This window comes from Protopterus annectens, chromosome 10.part0 (assembly GCF_019279795.1).
Source record: "Protopterus annectens isolate FY-2018-M chromosome 10.part0, PAN1.0, whole genome shotgun sequence".
In the NCBI taxonomy this organism is placed as follows: domain Eukaryota; kingdom Metazoa; phylum Chordata; order Ceratodontiformes; family Protopteridae; genus Protopterus; species Protopterus annectens.
In genome coordinates, this window is record NC_056744.1 from 1,722,906,859 (window position 1) to 1,722,928,302 (window position 21,444).

Sequence of the window (21,444 nt, forward strand, 5' to 3'; positions counted from 1 at the left end):
AGGTGCTTGTACTTCAGCCTTGTGTGTTTTTGTATCAGTTTGGTGACTTTGTGTTTCATAATCTTGGTATGCACTGGTTTTTATAAATCATTTGGTAAACATGAAGCATCCTTCTTGTTTTCCTGTCTAATCTATCCAGCACCTTTTGGGGGTCAATCACTCCAAAACTGTAAGTGAGGACAGGAAGAGCAAATTAGTTTACAGATTGGATTTTTTTTCTAGATGTCAACACTGTTTTCAGGATTAATTCAAAATTTCTAAAGTACTCCTTACTAAGTTTTATTTGCATTTTTCATGTTTTGTTGTTGATTCTTCATCAATTCCCAAATATTTATGCACTCCCTCATGCTCAAGTTCTTTTATATCACATTTTTGTCCCAAACTGATGTTTTCTTGGTGCTGCAGTTTTCCTGCTTTAAAGGCTGTTTCTGCACACTTATCAAGACCAAATGACTTTCTTATATCATCTTAAAAAGATATGACAACTTGCAGTTGTACTTTCATTCCTCGTCTGATGAGCTATAGAGTTTCAAATCATCAACAAAGAGAAGATGAGAAGTCTTTAGACATTGTTGTTTTCTAGGAACCAAATTATAGCCATGGCCTAAGTAGACAGCTTAATGGGTTAAGAGCAAGACAGAATACCAGCAGTGACAGGGAGTCACACTGGAATATCCCCCCCCCCTCTAAATTTTTATCCCTGGATAATAATTTGTCCTTTATCATGGCTTAATTGCAAAGTGGTCTGCCACTGTTTCATGGTTACTGTAATGTGGCTGATCAGTGTAGGGTGTATCTTATACATTTTTTAGCACTCTTTTATCCATGAATATGGGATACTATTAAATACTTTTTTGTAGTCAATCGATGCCATACTTGAATTTCTCCCCTTTTTACAATTCTCCACTATGACTTAATTTAACAACAAATGATCCTTTGTTCCATATGAATTTATTTTATTGCCCTTTTGTTCTACTGACATAATTGAGTTTTCTTCTGAACGATTATAAACTGTCTGCATCGATTCCCATGTATAGTTTATATATCATTGAAAGGAAAGTCATTGGTCTCTAATTTTTTGGGTAGCTTGCAGGATCAGTCAAGTAGGAGCATTGTTTTTCCTGTTGTTAACCAGGTTGGTGTCTGTTCGGGGTGTGCATATAAATAGTTCTTACTCTTGGCTAAATCTTCATGTAAAGATGTTAATACTTTCAGCCAAATATTAGGTACTGCATTTGGGCCTGGGATTTTCCAATTAGAGGCTTTTCTTAACTTTCTTTCAATCTCTCTGGCTGTTACGTCAGCCCATTTCATATCATGTACCTTTAAACTCTTATTCTTTAACTTCTATCCATTTAGCATCATTATGTTCCATGGGACCTTCATGGATACTTCTCCAACATGTATCTGTTTGTTTTTTTGTTTTTTTGGTAGTCTTTCAATTCCTTTTACCTTACTTCCCAGTTCTCTATAAAACTTTTTTGGGTGATTAATAAATTGCTTATTTTGTACTTTTTTATTGTAGTCAGTCCATGCCATGCTTAAATTCCTCCCCTTTTTACAGTTTTCCACTATGATTTCTCTCTTATGTGAATTTGTTGATGACATCTAAGGTTGTGTTTCCACAGAAAACACTTACTACAATCAGCACATTTATACGATTTCTCCCTTGTGTGAACTTCTTGATGGACTACAAGGCTCTGTTTCCATGCAAAACACTTACTACATTCAGCACATTTATACGATTTCTCCCTTGTGTGAACTTTTTGATGGACTAATAGGCTCTGTTTCCATGCAAAACACTTGCTACATTCAGCACATTTATATGGTTTCTCCCCTGTGTGAATGTTTTGATGGATTTTAAGGGTCTGTTTCCGGGTAAAACCCTTACTACATTCAGCACATTTATATGGTTTATCCCCTGTGTGAATTTTTTGATGGGTTATAAGGGTTTGTTTCTGGGTAAAACCCTTACTACATTCAGCACATTTATATGGTTTTTCCCCAGTGTGAACTACTTTATGTCTGTCGAGGAATATTTTGTATGTAAAACCCTTACTACATTTATCACATTTATACGGATTCGTACCTGTGTGAATTTGTAGATGGGCTACAAGGTTCTTTTTCCTTGCAAAACACTTACTACATTCATCACATTTATACAGTTTTGTACCTGTGTGAATTTGTTGATGGGCTACAAGGTAGCTTTTCGATGCAAAACACTTACTACATTCATCACATTTATATGGTTTTGTACCTGTGTGAATTTGTTGATGGGCTATAAGGTTCTTTTTCCATGCAAAGCACTTACTACATGCAGCACATTTATATGGCTTCTCTCCAGTGTGAACTTTTTGATGGCTTCTGAGTAGATATTTATGTGTAAAACACTTACTGCATTTTGGACATTTATATGTTTTTCCCCATGTGCGAGTGTTCCCCACTGTGTGGATGGGCTGATGGTACTTCAGATGACTTTGACACATAAACTGCTTATTGCATTCAGTGCAGTTATATGACTTCTCTCCTTTGTGACATGTCTGATAAATTACTGCACTTTTCTTTTTACTAAGACATGTGTAGCATTCAGACCTCTTGTTGCAATTATGTCCAGACTGGTGCTGTGGCACAACAGGGGGAAGAAGTCTGTCAGTGTCCAACACATGCTGACCACAATGCTGTATAGAGGAGGGTTCACTGTTACCCTTAGGGTTGCTGCTGCAGTTACATCCTAAATGAAACTCTGGGGCAGTAACTGGATGAACCCTGTTGTACCTGTTCACAGGCTGAGCACCCCACTGTGATTTCCGTATAGAGTGATGTAATGAGGGTGCTGCACTGTCACATTCAGTGCTCTTGATCCAGTTATGACCCAAGTGATGCTGCAAACCAGGAGAAAGATGAAGTTTCTTGTAATCCTTCCCAGGCTCATCAGACTGCTGTAGGTTCTCTTGAGGATTGGATGTCCCAAGTGATGGCTGCTGACTGCAAAACACACTGCAGTTTCTGCTCCTGAAACCTAAAAACAGATTCCTTATTACTGTGTCCATGACAATGATGAAACAAATGTCAGACATGTCACTCACAATAACACGTGTACTGCTTAAACATTCTACAATACTATAAATTTAACAGCTATTTTATTCTCCTCTTATTAGCACAATTAATAAAATAAACAAAACCAATTCTAATTGCTCAGTTATGTGTACTTGGTCAATACAGAACAGCTGAAAGAGGAACAGAAACAGTCAAAACTATCACAATAATGAAAGATCATCAATTTAGACAAGAAAAGAATCATACCTACCTTCTCTTAGTCTGAGATATTATTCTCAGCCATTCTCCCAAGATGTGTGAGAAGTCTTATTGTACATATAGCTAAAAGTACAGCTGTGTAGGAACATAACACAAGTACATATTTTTGACCAAGATCATTGTTTCAGTAAAGCCAATTCTGGAGACTTCTACCACAGAAAGCTTGACACATTGGCCAACTTCTAAATAATTTCACTATTCCCCAGTTGGTCAGTGGATGCCCCCAACCTGGATATCAACATGCCTGAGGTAAAAAAAAAAAAAAGGGGGGGGGGTCATCCCACACAAATTTTAGTTAGACCAATGGATTACATAGACAAAAAACTATCAAAACACAAAACAGATTGCAAATGGTCATACAGATGGCAGCTGAGCCAGTGGAACAATGCACTAATCAAACCTATGGAGGTGGTGCGATGAAGGGTGTAGCAAGTAAGAAGGTGATTATAGGACTGAGTGGGTAAAATCTCCCTCACATGGTAACAGGCAGGAAACAGAGGATGGAAAATAGTACTACATAACTGAACAAAGCAGCACAGCTGTGTAAAAACATAACTGCAGATATTGATCTTTACTGACTGTGTTGTTCACTATGGCAATAGTGCTAACTTCTGGGGGGATTCCAACAGGTTTTGACCACAGAATTATTGGCCCTGAGAAGGAATGAACTCCTAAAAGCCCCTACAGGATCTCTGTGGTAAATTCTGCCCTGGGTCAGGATGTAGTCCAAGCTGTAGTGCTTGGAAAAAGTATGGGCAGCTGGGCAGCTGCTTTGAACAGGAGATGGATGTTGTCCCCATCTTAGAAAGGTCATGTTGGCTGCTGCTGCTGTTATGGACAGCATCCTTACATGCTTAGGTTCACTTTCATGAAATAAGGACTAACACAAGTGGACACAGTGGGTTATTTATTTGGAGAAATCTATTCTTGAGAAAGGCATTCTCTCCATTCCCTACACACAGGCTATGAATAACTCATCTATTGTCCTTACTTTATTTTTCTTCTGGATAAAATCTCAACTGCCTGTGCACATGCAAAGTAGCAACATCCTTTCCCTTTTATAGGCTCATAGGTTGGTACTAGGCTATCAGCCCTAGGACCTATACAAGCCTAGCCATAACAATTCCCTGGCTATTTCTTCCCACACTATTTACTTCCCTGGACCCCTGTCTAGCAGGGCGACTGACATGATCCCCAGGGTGAATTTCCTTTCTCCCATCCAATCGTCAAGGTTCCTTTTGAAAGAGGTCCTTTTTTCCTTTTTTCTCTTCTGCCATGCTGACCATCCTGCCAACATTCATTCCACAGAGGAGGGATGATCCCCAATGTGGCAGGCCCATTCAGATCTTCCAGTGAAACAGCTGTCATTCCAGTAGACAATGTGAATGTTCACCAGCATCCCAACAACCGAGGACAGTATGTTATATTTCAACTACCATCCCCTTGATTCCGATGTGGACATATGAACCCTCTGTGTTCCAAGCCGTAAGCATGTACTCTCCTTCACATATGTAGGCAAGAGCTACCATCGTGTTGGACAGCCCACCCACTTCCCTCTCAAACCTGCCCTCCATTCAAAACTTATTTCCATCCTCCTCCTCTTTGAGGTTGCTCTTTTCAGAGCTGCTGCCATGGTCAACCAGGGTCACCAGACATACCTTTCCAGGGTGGACATGCCCATTCTCTCCTGCCTGCTCTGTGAAACATCTCAGCAGTTAATCAATCTCAGGTCACCTGGGCCATTGTCAAAGCTTTACTCCCCTAAAGAACTTGAAAAAGGTAAGATCCATTACCCACTAGCCTGTAGGGCAGAGAAGAATACCAGGAGGTTAATGGTCTGAATAAGGAAGACCTCTGTACCCATGTTAGGCATAAAGCTGGGGTTTGTGCATAGCAAGTCTTCCAGAATGGCTTGAAAGGACCAGAAGGAGGGTACTGAACTGATGAATAAGAATACAGCTAAGGAGCCACATGGTAAGGGTACAGATCATGCCCAACAGATTTGACAAGTTTGTGGGCAGAGAAATTTTTATTCAATGGATCGCAATGACAGTGGGAACATAGTTGTGTATAATGACATTTAGTGCTGGACAAGCAGATGGATGCTGGATAACTTTATCAGTGGAAGAAGCTGTATATATGTTGGTTGAGGGGGTAGTTCTAATCAATTTTTTAGTGCTATACAATGGTGGGTTCTGAAAGGGGTATTTGCTGCAAATTTAGGCACTTTATTTTAACACTGTTCAAGTGTTGCTTTTTGTGATGGCTGGAGGTTAGCAAGGATGACAGAGCCATAAAGTATTGATGGGAGGAGGTAATTAGTGGCAAAATGTAGTTTTAGTTGTATAATTAGTGGCAAAATGTAGTTTTAGTTGTATAGGTGAGAAAGTTTTTGGCTCTACAAAGTATACCTAGTTTTTGGTGATTTTTATGCAATTTTGTATGTGCAGGTCACATTTAAAATCATCCATTATCATCTCTAATAATTCGCTATAAGAAGTTACTTCAATGGTTTTATTATTAAGTGAGAGGAATTTTTAATTTTGCTTTTTCATGAGAGAGGGATTTGGGGAAAAATTAGTAATTTTTGGGGGGGTTGAGCTTGAGTTGTGAGTTACAAAGGCACATTTCAGTGGCTGTTAAACCTTCCAGTGTAAAAGTTTGCAGATGTGCTAGGTTGTCTGATATGCACAGGAGTGTGGAGTCATCTGTGTATTGTATTAGGGAGGTCTGTTGTGCAGATCTGTAGAGTGGTACACCGGTGGTGAGTGGGAGGTATGGAGAGAGGGTGGAGTGACATTTTACTGACTGATACTAACTGGACCAGTAGTTTTTGGACCACAGAATAGTGGACTGAGATAGACCTAGTGAGGGCATCAGAAGTAGGAGTTTGCTGCGATAAAATGCATTAAAGGCTGTAGAAACGTCTAGAAATAAGGAAGAGACTAGTCTGATGTTATCTCTAGCTTTAACAGTTATCTGTAAAGGTTAGAAGTGCAGTAACTGTACTATAGGAGGGACAGAGGCCATGTTGTGTGAGGGATATGAATTCTTCCTGCAGGAGATATGTATTCAAAAACTGCTAAACTTTTTAATATCTTTATTAAATCATCACTTATGACACAGGCAACCATACATTTCTATAAAAGGAAACAAACCATATTAACATGTTCACAGTTACAAACATTATACATCACATATATTCTTCTGTACAATTATCATTACATAAACTTCTGAATTCCTGCCTTCCATTAAACCTCAATCTTCCTTTAAAGCATTATTCTGCATGTACTGTTCCCACAATTCCCATTTCTTTCTGTATAATTCACTCTTACCCTTTTCTACAGATCCCACTCCCAGTTCTTTTATCTGTTACAATATTCACTGCATCAAACATGTTTGGTTTAGACTTTCATTTCCATTTTCTAGTAACTTTGTTTATGGCAGCCAAGAAAATAAAACTTAACAAGGCCTTACTAAGTCTAGGCAATTCAGATCTTGTATCCCAGCTCAAAAAAAATAATTTACTTCTTTACACACATTTAGTCACCTAATATTTCTGGCAGAGTTCTCCGTAGGGAAATGTTAACGTCTGTCAACTTATTACATTCCTAAAACATATGTTCCCAATTACCCTTTTCTTCCCCATCACAACCTCAACATTTGCTATCTACCTGACGAAAAATTCTTTGGAGCCTGCTTGGGGTATGAAATATCTATGAAAATACTTCAAAGCAAAAATCCTAAATCTTCCACAGACTTTGTTGCATAGTTAGAGGCCATACATAGGTTTCTCCCACTGTTTCCTTGTGAACTGCTTATCCAATCACGTTCCCAATCTTTTCTAACCTCCTATGATTGATTCCTATAGTTATCACGTGACATTTTATATGCCCTACTAACTATCCCTTTTCATTTTGTCTGTACTCTGATATCAATCCCTGGTACACATGGCAGTTTCTAGGTTGCAGTCCAAAAGTCTTCTTGACCTCTTCCCATTCTGTTACCTTTCCCTGTCTAATTATTTGCTCCCAATACCTTGGTTCCTTTGCCAGTTTTCTCCAGTAAATCCCAGCCCCCTCTTGCCTATTCTCTCTTACTTATCCTCTCTTTCTATCCCTAATTGCAGTCATCCCCATTGGCAGAATCCCGTTTCTCCATTCTTGTGTTGGTTTATTTCTTAGAATACTTTCTCCTACTTTATGAATATAACATTATGTACGGCTGTTATTCTCCTTAAGGGTCTGTATCCAAAATCCCACTCCCTCCTTATTTCTTGAATGTCCCCCAGCTTCATCATCCTCCCTTTCCTATTTGATTTATAGCTTTCTGCTTGTGTTATGTATATGAGCCTTAACTGTGTAGCTCTAAAATATCCCTTCAAATCAGGAAACCTTAAACCACCTTGTTCTGCTGGATCAACATATTCCACTTGACCCTTGCCTTATTCCCCTCCTAGATAAAATAGTTCAGTTCCTTTTTAAAATTACTATCCACAACTTCTCTGATTGATAAAAATAAACCTGTCCTGAGTATACAACTAAAGGGACTAAAACATTTTCATTGTATCTTGCTATCCATTATCCATAAACAAGAGCTTCCAGTTTCTCAGCCTTCATATTATCTTTTGTTTAGTCTCTTCCCACATATCTTTAGCTGCCATAACAGAATTCTTTCTAACCCAAACTCCTAAATACTTCATTTTATTGTGTCCCCATAAATACAGGTATTATTGAATCATTTTGTGTGTGGGTACATAGTTTGCAGCTGTAGCCTTTGTTTTATCCTCATTCATTTTATATCCTGAAAAGACTTGAAAGTGTCTCAGAATGCTCCACAACACTGACATGCCCTTTTGTGGTTTTATAATGTAGGTTTTGAATACATTTTTGAAGTATTTTGGAGAGTGGGTATATGATTTCTATAAGTCTAAAGTTAGTGCTGTTGGTTGAATTTCTTTTATTGCACAGAGGGAAAAAAATTGCAATTTTTTTCTTAGTGGGAATGTGAAATTCCTGGCTTGACCTATTTGTAAAGCTTGGCACAGAATAGGCATCGTTATTAGCTGCTATTCCAAAGTACTCACTCGGAAGATCATTAGGTGAAGTAGGGCATGGTTTGAGTTTTAAAGTAGTTTTATACAGGATGTGGGCATAGGTTTAAAAGTGAAAGTGGATGCGGTGATCTGTGGCTGTTGTGCAGGGTTGGAATTGTATATCAGGGAATGCTTGGTTAGGGATGTCATATTATTTATGCAATAAGAGAAGAATTTGATTGCAGTTCTGAGTGGCGAGTTATTGGGAGAGGGGTTAGGGATAGGATGTAAGATTTCTTTAATGACTGACCAGAATTTTTTTATGGTTGTGTTTACTACTGTTTTGGATGTTGTTGTCATATAGCATTTTTGTCTTCTTTTATTTGCTTTTTAGTACGGTTTCAGAACGATCTGAAGTTTGAGATATTGTGGTGTTTTATATTTTTGCTATTCTTTCCATACCTTTTCTCTATCCTGCCTTAGAATAAATGTCTTTTCACTCTATTCCTTACTGATGGTACAAGCCTATTTAGGAAAGTTGTACTGAATTAATTTACATCATCATCTAAGGGGAGGATTTTTAGAATGTTCCAGTTAATAGATGATAGGGTAGTAATGACCATTTCTGGGGTTATCTTGGACAGGTTGCATGCTATTATAAACATGCTGTTTTAAAGTGATGCGAGAGTTGTTTGACTATACAGATTCGGAGATTGTCACTGTCTGACATTCTACCTATGGTGGTGAATTAACTTTGGTCTGATTCTAGGATCCAGTCCAATAAGGAGTTTGATGTCTTGCTATAATGTGTGGGGCTATTAATTAGTTGTGTGAAACTGTACAAGTTTATGCTGAATGTAGGGGACTTAAAGGTTATGTCCAACCAAATGATACTGACATCACCTAGGTTTTTTTTTTTTGTGGAATTCTTATGGATATAAAATGTAGGATATCTTCCAGGGTAGATATACTGTTGCCATGAGGGATGTAAAGAACAGTAATACATCTTTAAATTTCTAGTCTCTCACCAGGACACAAGTGCTCTTTAGCAATTGCATTCTGCTTGGTAAGCACACTCAAGCAAATCTGCAGTCTGCGGCTACCACTCCACCCATACAGTACAAGAAGGAATCAGTACTGCAAAACTAAACAAGGATATACATTTTGAGCCTCAAGAGCAGGGTCAGTCCACTCAGGCATTCTACTTGTATTTTTTATGAGAGTGAAGCTATTACATTAGCAGTATTTCTTAGTAGTTCTCAGCGTGTTAATAAAACTGACTTGTAGCCTTGTGTCACCCCCCCCGAGCTAGTGCAGTAATCCTAACTGTCCAATAGACAGTATACATTTAATTCAGATCCCTGTGACTAAATTAACCATCAAGCAGCCCTCTCAGTGATTTCTGCCTTAGTTTGTATCACTTGGAGGCCCACCTGTTTATTTGCATCTCTATACATTCCCCTTCACTGCTAATGTATCTCCCTACTCTAATCTGTGCACAAACTGGTTACTAATTAGCAAGTCAATGTGAAGACACACTCCCAACCTCAATAAAGTTTGCTGTCGCTTCTCTCCTTCACTTTACAGGTAGTTTGAATTCTTACTTACCCCCCCTGAGGCCTTCACTGACAGTTTTCCACTGACTGCCTCTCTGTTTTTTTTTGCATTCCACCTGGTTTACACCCCTTGTGCTATCTCCCTCCCCCAATACTAAGTCGATATTAGAATCCTGCTGAGCATGGAGCCATCTTTAAATTTCTAGTCTCCCACCAGGACACAAGTGCTCTTCAGCAATTGCATTCTGCTTGCTGTAAACCATTAGACCTCAGGAATTTGTTTAAAGTTTTCTGATCTGTAAAGTAATACTTACTTTTTACTCTTGTCTTGGTGGGCTCTGCCCCGCTCCGTTCGCCCTCGCTAATGCTTGGGCTCTCTCCGCTCCCCTGCCCTGCCCCTATTCCCTCCCGCCCCCACTACCTCTACATTTATAGTAACCACAGCCACACCCACAGCTCACCCTCACATAGTTTCATAGCTTCATAGTATAGTACTAGGCTATCTGCCCTGGGGCATTTGTAAGCCTAGCCATAGTGATGTGGGTTTTGCCACCCCATGAAATGGTACAAAAAATGTACAGAATAAATTTAGAATACTGTGCCTCTGTCTAGTAGTGACACAATGAAGGTCCCCTTATATAACAGAATTAGTTTACTGTGCCCATGTCTAGCAGTGACACAGATGTGACCCCTGGGGTAAACTTACGATCTCCCATCCACTCAAGATTTCTCTTGAAGAGAGTCAGTGAGGGGCTCTGCCTAATGCAAACTGGGATCTTGTTCCAAAGCATGGGAAGCCTCTGGGTTATGAATCTATCCCCTCCAGCATGTCCTATTCATACTTGTGCTGAGGTTTAAGTCTTTAGCTCTCGTGGTCCTGATGGATTTGGATTTTTTGAGGTGGAGCATGTCCATCAGATCCTGATTGGACATGGCCTTGTACGTCAGGCAGAGATCGTCTCTGAGCAGGCGGTATGCTACTGAATAGAGCTGAAGTTTCTTTAGTCTTGCAGAATAAGGCATATGTTGGAGACCCTTGATCCTCTTGGTGAGGTACTTTTGTTGTCTCTCCAGCTGTTGCAAAGGCCGGGTGAGGTACACACAAAATGGGGCATTGTACTCAATCATGGGTCTGATGAGGGAGGAATATAGGGGTACAATGACATCCTTGGATCTGGATGTGAATCCCTTCATGATGAGGTGTGCAAGGTAGAATGTTTTTCTAACCACTTTGGCAACGTGGGTGTCAAATGAGAGGTCGCTGTCGACTTGGGTCCCTAGGTCTCTGATTACTTTTTCCGTACTCAGTGGGTTGCTGTCTATGTGATAATTTGTGGGTACTTTGTTTTTCCCAAAGGGGATGACTATACATTTTTTGGCATTTAGTTTAAGGCCGTGACTCCGGCACCAGTTGTCCATTTCTGTGAGGCCTTTTTGTAGGATGTGTGCGTCTGCTGGTGTATCGACTATGGCGCCTAGTCTGCAGTCATCTGCAAACTTTGTCAGCCACAGCCCTCCCATGTTTGCTTTAACATCTGAGAAATAAATACCGAACAAGAGCGGTCCCAGGACAGATCACTGTGGGACACCACTTGTGACTGGCTTTGAGTCTGACATTGCTCCAGCGATTTTAACTTTATGGGTTCTGTCCTTTAGCCAGTTTGCAACCCATCTAGTGACATAAGGGTTTACTTTTAAGCTGTTGAGCTTATCTATGATGCCAATCACAGCTCCTCAAGTCAGATCACATTATACCACACGAACTTGCTCCACAAAAAATACTCCCAATTACTCTCATTCCCATTAGGCATTTTTTTACACCACCCACACTACTTACCCATCCACATATCGTACAACCCTATAATTCCTATTCAGACCCCCACCTAGTACCATCTTAAACTTTATAACCATGACTATCAAACTACTAAGTCTAGTCTGTCTTCTCATAATTCTTTATAACACCACAAGTTATTACTCTAGCATTATCCCTAAATTTAGTAGCACAACACTACATTATGCACTCTCATATACAGACACCACACATTATAATAATATCTGTCCACAATTGTTCAAGAACTACATAACGGATCAATTCAGAACTAAAACACATATGCACTCATTCCTACTCCAAAAAAACAATACTTTCTCACACTCCTCACCAAACTCCAACATCTGTATTCACCATTTTAACACCAGGCTCACCATAAGTGGGGATATCCACCCCAACCCAGGCTCAAATCCATCCTGTCCAACACAAATGTCAGAACATAACACCCCCACTATCTTCATCCCTGGGCAAATCAACAACAGCAGCAAAACCAACCATCTTTTAATGCTAAATATTAATATCAGAAGTATCAAAAATAAAATACCTGAACTCCAGGCCACAATAGCACACTACACCCCAGACATAGTTACTTTAACAGAAACCTGGCTAAATAAAAACATAGCTAACTCAGATGTTCTCCCTATTGGCTACAATATCATTAGACAAGACAGACCACTTTGTAAAGGGGGTGGAACTGCCTTATTGTAGAAGCCCAACTTAACTGTACATCAATTATCAAACTTCTACCCCTCCCCCAATAACTGGGACATACTTATCTCACAACTTCAACTTCACCCTAAAAAGGTAATCACCACAATTGTGATCTATATTCCACTTGGTAATACACCTGCTAGCCTTGAAGACTTCTTATTCTGGTGTTCTTTCACATACTCTCAAAAAAAAACCTTATTCTGGGGGATTTCAACCTAGACTGGTTCACCTGCATATCAGAAACACCAAGTAATCTAATAAACCTCCATGGCTACCAGCAGCTAGTCCAATTTCCAACTAGATGTGATAAAAACTCTAAAAAGGAATCCATCCTTGACTGGGTCCTAACTCATAACCCCACATTGTACCCCCCCCACACAGGCAGTCTCCCAGACACCTTAAGTGACCACAACATAATATACTTTATATGCAGTAAAACAAGCATATGCAAAACCACTAACTATATATCCACTAGAAACATAAAAAAAATTCTCTCCTGAGGTCCTCAATACTTTACTCTGTAACTGTGACTGGACCACCCCAAAAAACCCTCCCACTTGACCAGGCTGTAGCATATTTCAACAAAACATCTCTACAACACCTAGACACTGTCGCTCCATTGCGCAAAATCAAAGTTAGAACCTCTACAAACCCCTGGCTCAGTAAAGAAACCAAACAAATCCTCAAGTCCAGAGACACTGCCTGGCTTTACTATCAAAAAAACAAAGAAACACAAAGCCTAACTAAGTACCAAGAACTGCGCAACCATGCAAAAAATACATTAGGCTGGACAAAAAATCCTACTACACGACATTGCAAACTAAATACCAACACAGCCCCTAAAAATTTTGGAAAAATGTAAACCAGCTATTAAAACCAACCCAAAAGGCTACCCTCAAACCAACCACCCCTGACTCTAAAGTTCCCATTGAAACACAATTCAACTCCCACTTTGTGAACTCAATTCTATCCTTAGTATCACAGGACAGTTCCTTCCTCACTAGCCCCCCAACACAAATAACACTAATACAAGCTTTACCCTCAAAACAGTTTCCACCACTTCAATCAAAAGCATGCTCTCCAAACTAAAAACCTCATCAACAGCAGCCGACCTACTCCCCAGCTATTTCTTGAAACTCACAGCAGATGCTATTGCTATCCCAGTCTCCACTCTCATAAACAGATCAATTGTTGAAAACTATGTGCCCAAACTTTGGAAAATATCCTATGTTACACCCATACATAAAGGTGGGACCTCCACTGAACTTAACTACAGACCCATTGCTTTACTCTCCCTCCTGGCCAAAATCCTAGAAAAATGCATCCATACCCAGATGCTAAACTATCTCCTAGACAGCAGCATCCTGTCACCTACTCAGCATGGTTTCAGACCTGCCCATAGTGCCACTACAGCCCTCCTCTACTTCACAGACACAGCAAACCGTCTCAGAAATGAAGGCCTGCAGGTGCCAACTCTATTTTTGGATATGTCCAAAGCATTTGACACAGTCTCGCACCAAATCCTGCTAAACAAACTAAACCAGTATCGCCTATCAAATTCCACTCTACCTGGTTCCAAAGCTACTTAACTGGCAGGTACCAAGCTGTGAAATGGGAAAATTCTCTCTCTCCTCAGCTGCCCATAACTATAGGAGTCCCACAGAGTTCTATCCTAGGACCACTACTATTCACAGTCTTCACAAATGACCTTCAGACAGCATGCTTAATCTGTGCTGCACAAAACATTCCCACCCTACTGAAAACAACTCAACTAGCATTCTCTGACACTGAAAACTATCTAACCAAAGAAAACTCAGCTTATGATTATAACCAGTTCTAACAAAAACACTGATAACAGTCAATTCACTATCTACTCTACAAATGCTACTCCAATTGCTCCAGTGGCATAGGTTAAGCTATTGGGAATAACCATAGACTCCCACCTAAAATCTGATAGTCATCTCAACGTAACTATTAAAAAAGTACATGCCAAACTGAGATCACTCTACCGTATCAACCCATTTCTTACCAACAACACAAGATCAGCCATTGCTCGCTTCCAACTTCTATCTACCCTACTCTATGCATCTCCCATTCTGACTAATCTCAACAAAACTGAACTAAGCAAAATGGAAGCCTGCTATAACAGAATTGCCCACTTTGCTGCAAATTGCTCATAGAGAACTCATCACTGTACTGCTTTGAGACAGCTCCACTGGCTTGAACTGCCCAACCTCCTAACTTACAATCACCTCTGCCTCTGTCATTCTATCTATTACCTCCCCAATAAGTGTCCTGCCCTCAAAAACCTAGTACAACATCACTCAGCCAAAAGGCCTCTTAGATCATCAAGCAAACTACTACTAGAAGTCACCAACAGCTACAATAGCTTTGGAGATGCACTATATAGTAGTTCAGTGGCTAAAAAATGGAACTCTCTCCCCACCAGCATACAAAACACATCATACAAAGCCTCCTTTAAAGACCTCATCAGGCAACATCTCAAGCAAAGTTGGCAGTGCCATGATTGCTGCCCAAGCTAGTGAAAGCGGATAAGGTACACATACTAAACCTAGAGTACTTGATTAAGATTGAAAACTATTCCCACAAACACTGGCTAATCTACAATATATGTACTGTACCTGTGTACTATGTATGTATTTTACCTATGTTCCAAATTTCAGCTGTACACCACAAACCTATTAAGTACCTTTATTTTTAAATTAATATTTTTTTGTTTGTTGTCTCCACTGTAACTGTTGATGTGCTGCATACCACTGTAAAAACATGTCTTTTGTAACTCAGACACCCCCGGTTAACAAATGTAAAATAAATAAATAAAAATAAAATATTTGTTTATTTTCAGAAAAGTCAGAAGAAGCTCTGCTGAACTGAATTTTGATATTGGTTTGCTGCAGGGGGAAACATTAAAGTAAAACCACCACTATATATATATATATATATATATATATATATATATATATATATATATATATATATATATATATATATATATATATATATATATATATAAATATTTATACATTATATATATACACACACACACACACACACACATATATATTCATTAACAATATTATAGACAGGAGTGTGATTTTGGAGTTGTTTATGATGGGTTTAAAGCCAGGTTTCAGTTACAATGAAAATATCAGGCTTGTATTGGGTAAACCAAGCATATAGTTCAGTAGTTATATTTTTTATGTGTGTGTAATATTTATGGAGGCAAAAGTTAGATTACAAGGGTAGGGGTGGGATTTGACTGTTGTAGGGTTATAATAGTGTGTGGAAGAAAATTGCCTTGCTGTGGGTTGTGACCAGGGTTGCCAGATGTCCCTATTTGGGCGGGACTGTCCCGAGATCAGCAGCCTAATCCAGAGTCCCGCACTGCCGGTTTAAATCCCGGGCAGCCTCCGCTTTGTTTTTTTTTTTTTGATTGGCCCGTATACCGGCATACGGGCCAATCAAAAATCGCTAAACACGGAGCTTCTTGTGTTTAATGTGGAAGTCCGCATTAAACACAAGAAGCTCTGTGTTTGGCGATTTTTGATTGGCCCGTATGCCGGTATATGGGCCAATCAAAACAGAGCTACTTCTGTTTAATGCGGAACTGCGATGTTCCCCATTAAACAGAAGTAGCTCCGTGTTTAGCGATTTTTGATTGGCCCGTATACCGGTATATGGGTCAATCAAAACATCGCAAAACAGAGCTACTTCTGTTTAATGCGGAAATGCGATGTTTCGCATTAAACAGAAGTAGCTCTGTGTTTACTTATTTTTGATTGGCCCGAGCCAATCAAATAACAAAATAAACACACAGAGCTACTTCTGTTTAATGCGGAACTCTGATGTTTTTTTTAGTCTTCACTTATAGCGAAAGACCTTTTTTTTTTTTTAGTCCCTACCTGGCCAGTCGGAAATCTGGCAACCCTGGTTGTGACTGATTCTTATTTTTTGGAGAGTATTTTTCCACTTCATTTCAACCAAAAAAAAAATGAAGTTAATCAGTATATATTAGAGGTAAAGGTGAGGGGTGTTATTAAACAGGTTTAGTGTGGTGTGTGGAGAGTTTCAAGAGGAGCATGGATAAGTGGCTGGGTTGGGACAGAATTGGAGAGATGCAGAGAGCTACTACAGAGTCATGATAAGATGAGAGATGGTTCAGTAGGAGGAGAAGAATACAGGATAAGCTGAGTAAAGGGATGTGTATTTTACTGACGGCAGGTAGTGGGGACGTAGGAATCAAGAAGGAAGTGAGAATATGGACTGTAGGATATTTAGTGATGGTGATGGAGACTTAAAGATGGTAGAACATGGGTAGGAAGGAATTAGTCTCTATGAAGGGAGAGATTTAAGATATCCAGGTATCCTCTCATGTTTTGGAAATGTAAGAAATAAAGATGTGTGAAAGAATAGTGTGTGAGGCTGTACTTAATATAGGAAGTAATGAAGGATAATTTAGGGAAAGGAAGTTGAAATGTAGAATGTAGAATAATAGACCTTTCCCACCAGCACCAGAGTATAAATGGGTGTAGTATGAAGCAGTATGGGAGGGAGAAAGGTTGTTGAAAATGATGTTGAATGTTACACAGAAATTGGGAAAAAGGAACAGGAGTGCTTGTATATTAGCAATAAAGTTGTTTGGGGAGGGTTAGGGAATGGGTGTCTCAGGTGAAATGTGTACGTGGCAAGTATAATGGCACAGTAAGAGGGGTGGGAATTGCAGGTAGGGTAGGGAAGCACAGCAGGCTTCTCACCCTCAGGTCTATTGTTACAGACTGCAATCAGTTAATAGCTGGTGCAGAGCAATTAACAAGGAAAGACAAAAGTAGAACAGGTTTTATTTCAGTTACTGAATGCAGAAACCAGAAAGCTAGAGATACTAAGTAAATGTCATATAAAGTATAACCTATTGATCAACAGAAAGGAGAGTGGTCACCTAGTACGTGGTCCTTATAGTGCAAGGACTACTCCTTTGGGGACAATGCCACAGACACTAACTACTCAAATACATGCCTGCTTTGTGCTGTAAAGTTAATACACAGCAAGATTCTTTGTGTTAAATATGCTTACACAGCACAATGACAATATTTTCAGTAAAAACTTTTGCTAAGGTGGGTCTTGTGGCAGAGCTCCTGCAGTTTTAAGGTCAGGGATAGACGTAGTCTTAAGTCAGGGGTACCAAAGACTGCAATCTTTAAACTGCAGCCATCCTCGCATACCAAAACTGAGAATGCACCAATCTCATCCTCAGATTTCACAAATCAAGCATCAGAACCAGAACTGGACTGAGAATGCTGAAGGGTTATTGCTTTGTAGGCTCTGCTTTCTACAGACAGCATGGTCACCTCCTGAGGGGCAACGCCCAATATCTGAATCCACAGAGCAGGTAACTGTTTAATCTTGATGCAATTATGATTACTTACTCAAAAGCCATTTGAAAATATAATTATATGACTGAAATGGGTCCCTTTAGATCAGCCCATTACACAGGTTACTATACTTCAATCAATAACAAAAATGAGTGAAGCACCAAATGAGAAGCACAAAACACAATGAAACCACGTTAAACATCTTAACAATTACAACCAAGTACAACAATGTCTTGGGTCTATATTAAGGTTCATAGGTTCATAGGTTCATACTAGGCTATCTGCCCGAGGGCATTTACAAGCCAAGCCCATAGTTTTGTGGCTTACGCCACCCCTTTAGTATGGGGAACTATACCCATTATTTTGCTGTGCCTCTGTTGAGCAGTGACACTGAGGTAATCCCTGGGGTATATCTGCGATCTCCCATCCATTGGTCAAGATTTCTCTTGAACAAGGCCAGCGAGGTGCTCTGCCTCACATATACCGGGATTTTATTCCACAGCATAGGGAGTCTTTGGGTGATGAATCTATCCCTCCAGCACGTCCTATTAATAGCCGTGTCGAGGTTTACGTCTCCCGCCCTTGTGGCTCTGACGGATCTAGATTTTTGCGGTGAAGCATATTCATCAAATCTGGGTTTGACATGGCCTTGTATGTTAGGCAAAGGTCACCTCTGAGCAAGCGGTAGCGACTGAATAGAGCTGGAGTTCTTTCAGTCGGGCAGCATAGGACAGATGTTTGAGACCCTTTATCCTTTTGGTGAGGAACTTTTGTGGCCTCTCCAGCTGCTGCAAGTGTCGGGTCAGATACATTCCGAATGGGGCATTGTACTCAATCATTGGTCTGATGAGTGATGAGTATAGGGAGACTATGACCTCCCTTGATCTAGATGAGAATCCCTTCATGATAAGGTGGGCAATGTAGAAGGTCTTCCTAACTACTTTAGCTATATGGGTGTCGAATGACAGACTACTATCAACCTGGGTCCCCAGGTCCCTGATAACTTCTTCTGTACTCAGTGGATTGCCACCTATTTGGTAGCTAGGGGTAACCTTGTTTTTCCCGAAGGGTATGACTATGCATTTTTGGCATTTAACTTTAGGCCATGGCTCTGGCACCAGTTATCCATTTCTGTGAGACCCTTCTGAAGGATATCTGTGTCAGATGTGTTTTCTACTATGGCCCAGTTTGCAGTCATCTGCAAACTTTGTCAGCCATAACCCTCCTGTGTTTGCTTGTACTTGGAAAAGTAGATGCCAAACAAGAGTGGGCCCAGGACTGAGCCCTGTGGTACACCACTTGTGACAGGCTTTGAGTCTGACATGGCGCCAGCAACTCTGACCCTGTGGGTTCTGTCACTCAGCCAGTTTGCAACCCATCTTGTGATGTATGGATTAACATTTAAGCTGATGAGTTTTTCAATGATACCCGAGTGGGGTATTGTATCAAAGGCCTTGGCCAGCTGGAGGTACGCTGTATGGACTGCCTTTCCTCATCAATGGCTTTGGTGACTGTTTGAAAAAGTCAACCAAGTTTAGAAGGCATGATCTGCCTTTGACAAAGCCAAACTGGGATGGATCCAAAGTCTGCAAATTCCCTATGTCTTTATTTATGAGGTCCATTATGATCCTCTCCATGGCTTTGCAGATAAGGCTTGTCAAGCTAATGGGCGGTAATTTCCAGGGTCGGTGGAGGCACCGCCTTTGTGAAGTGGGACCACAGTTGCAGTCGCCACTCCTGGGTGCGTATCCAGAGGTAAGACTATGATTAAACAGCTGTCCTAGCTGTGGGTTTAATTCCTCGTTGAGTTCGTGGAGCACACAGCCGGGGACACCATCAGGTCCCATGGATGCTGTGTTTTTGCTTTGGAGAGAGCAGTTCTCACTTGGGCGTTGGAGATGTTTGGGGGCTGCAATCGCTTGGTATAGATATCTCTCCTTTTGGGGAGGGGAGAAGTTTGCACTGAACCTGTCAGCCAGTATGTTGGCAATGTCTGTAGGATCAGTAATCTTCACATCATTTTGAACTAGTTCTGAGCATATCTGGGAGTTTCCTCCCAGGTTTCTAACATAGCTAAAGAAGGCCTTATGATTGTCTTTTGAGTCTTTAGCTATTTTTCTCTCAAAATTTGCTTTGGATGATTTTATGAGAGCTCTTAGTTTTTACTTATAGTGATCAAGGGTGTCTTACCTTTTAAGGATTTTGCTCTATCTTGTAGTAGCTTCCTCCTTTTGTTGTAGAGTTTGTTTATGGCTGGGGTCCACCAGAGTGGACGCTTGCCTTTGGTACAAAGAGTCTTTGTTTTGCTTGGGATTGCCTTATCCATACAGTCCTGCAGGTGCTGGTAGAAGGCATTTGTAAGTGATTCAGCGGCTTGAGTAGTGTTTTCCGTCGGCTCGGGGCCTTAAAGGAGACCACACTAGTCTTTAGAAGTGTGAAGTCGGCTTTCGAGAAGTTCTTTACTGTGGTCTTTTTATTTCAGGTGGGGTGGGATGAGGACCTCCAGCGAGATTAGTTTGTGATCTGATCTCACCAGTGAGGGGTATACTTCGGTGTTGAACATTGTGCTCCCATGTTCGTGATGATGAGATCAAGTATGTTTTCTCCTCTTGTGGGGATGGTGACTAGTTGTTCCATGGCATTTGAGTTTATGAATTCCAGGAACTTTTGGGCTAGGGTGTTTGGGCTTGAATAGTGTTCCCAGTCTATATTAGGGTAATTGAAGTCACCTAATATGATGGTGTTTGGTGATACATTTATCCCTCTAGTGTTTTCAGGAAGGCCATGTGAGGTTCCTGAGTTTGTGAGGGTGGCCTGTAACATGCTACAATTTGCAGGGCAGTCTTGCCTATGGTTAATTGCACCTGGATGGTCTCCGATGCATCGTGCGTTGCCACCAGTCTTGAGGTGTGGGTGTCTTTGATGAATATGGATACCCCCCCTCCTTTCTTGGTATTGTCCGGATTTTGGGGCGGACGCATGATAAGAGGTAAAACCTGATAGTGCTGGGGTGCTCTCAGGAGCCTTGAACCAGGTTTCTGTCACTGCACAGACATCGATGTTCTCCATACTGAGAAGGGCCTCGAGTGCGTGCATTTTGAGATTTAGACTTCTGGCATTGAGCAGCATTACCCTTAGTTTTTCCTTTTTGTGTTCTAGGGTGGTAGGTTTAGAATTTGAGCCTTGCCTAAAAAGGCACTATGGGGTGGCAAGAGCCTTTGCCAATATCCGGAATCCCAGGGTGACAGGTGCAAGCCGTCCCTTGAAGCAGCATGGCTTGTCCAGCATGTCATCCCAGGCAGACAGACATTGGATCCCCTTTGAATGACACCAGTGTTTAAGCCAATTGTTAAAGCTGATCATCTTATCTCTGTATTGTGGCATCATTCTTGGTGAAGGTAGGATACTGCTCAAGGTCAGGGTCATACCTGCCTGGGCTACATAATCAGAGAGCTCCTCAATGTCTCTTTTCATGTAGTCCAAGGAGGTACGTCTCAGGTCGTTTACACCAGCGTGGACAATGACTGAGTCATATTTGTACCTGCTGTTGAGAGACCTGAGTGCTTGCGTTATGTGGCGGATTCTAGCGCCCGACAGGCAGCTTACTGT

The 21,444-nt window shown here is 40.7% G+C and overlaps 1 protein-coding gene across 2 annotated transcripts in view; it reads right to left on the minus strand.

The window, feature by feature from the left end:
• Nucleotides 1-21,444, minus strand: part of LOC122813957 (zinc finger protein 26-like) — a 350,754-nt gene that overhangs the window by 18,081 nt on the left and 311,229 nt on the right. Inside the window, exon 7 of one of the 2 annotated variants that reach the window (XM_044086504.1) lies at nucleotides 2,396-3,019. In XM_044086504.1, coding sequence (XP_043942439.1) covers nucleotides 2,396-3,019 — 624 coding nt within the window. Of the gene's footprint in view, nucleotides 1-1,502; nucleotides 3,020-21,444 lie in introns of those variants that run through there. The other variant, XM_044086503.1, reaches the window with a different exon arrangement.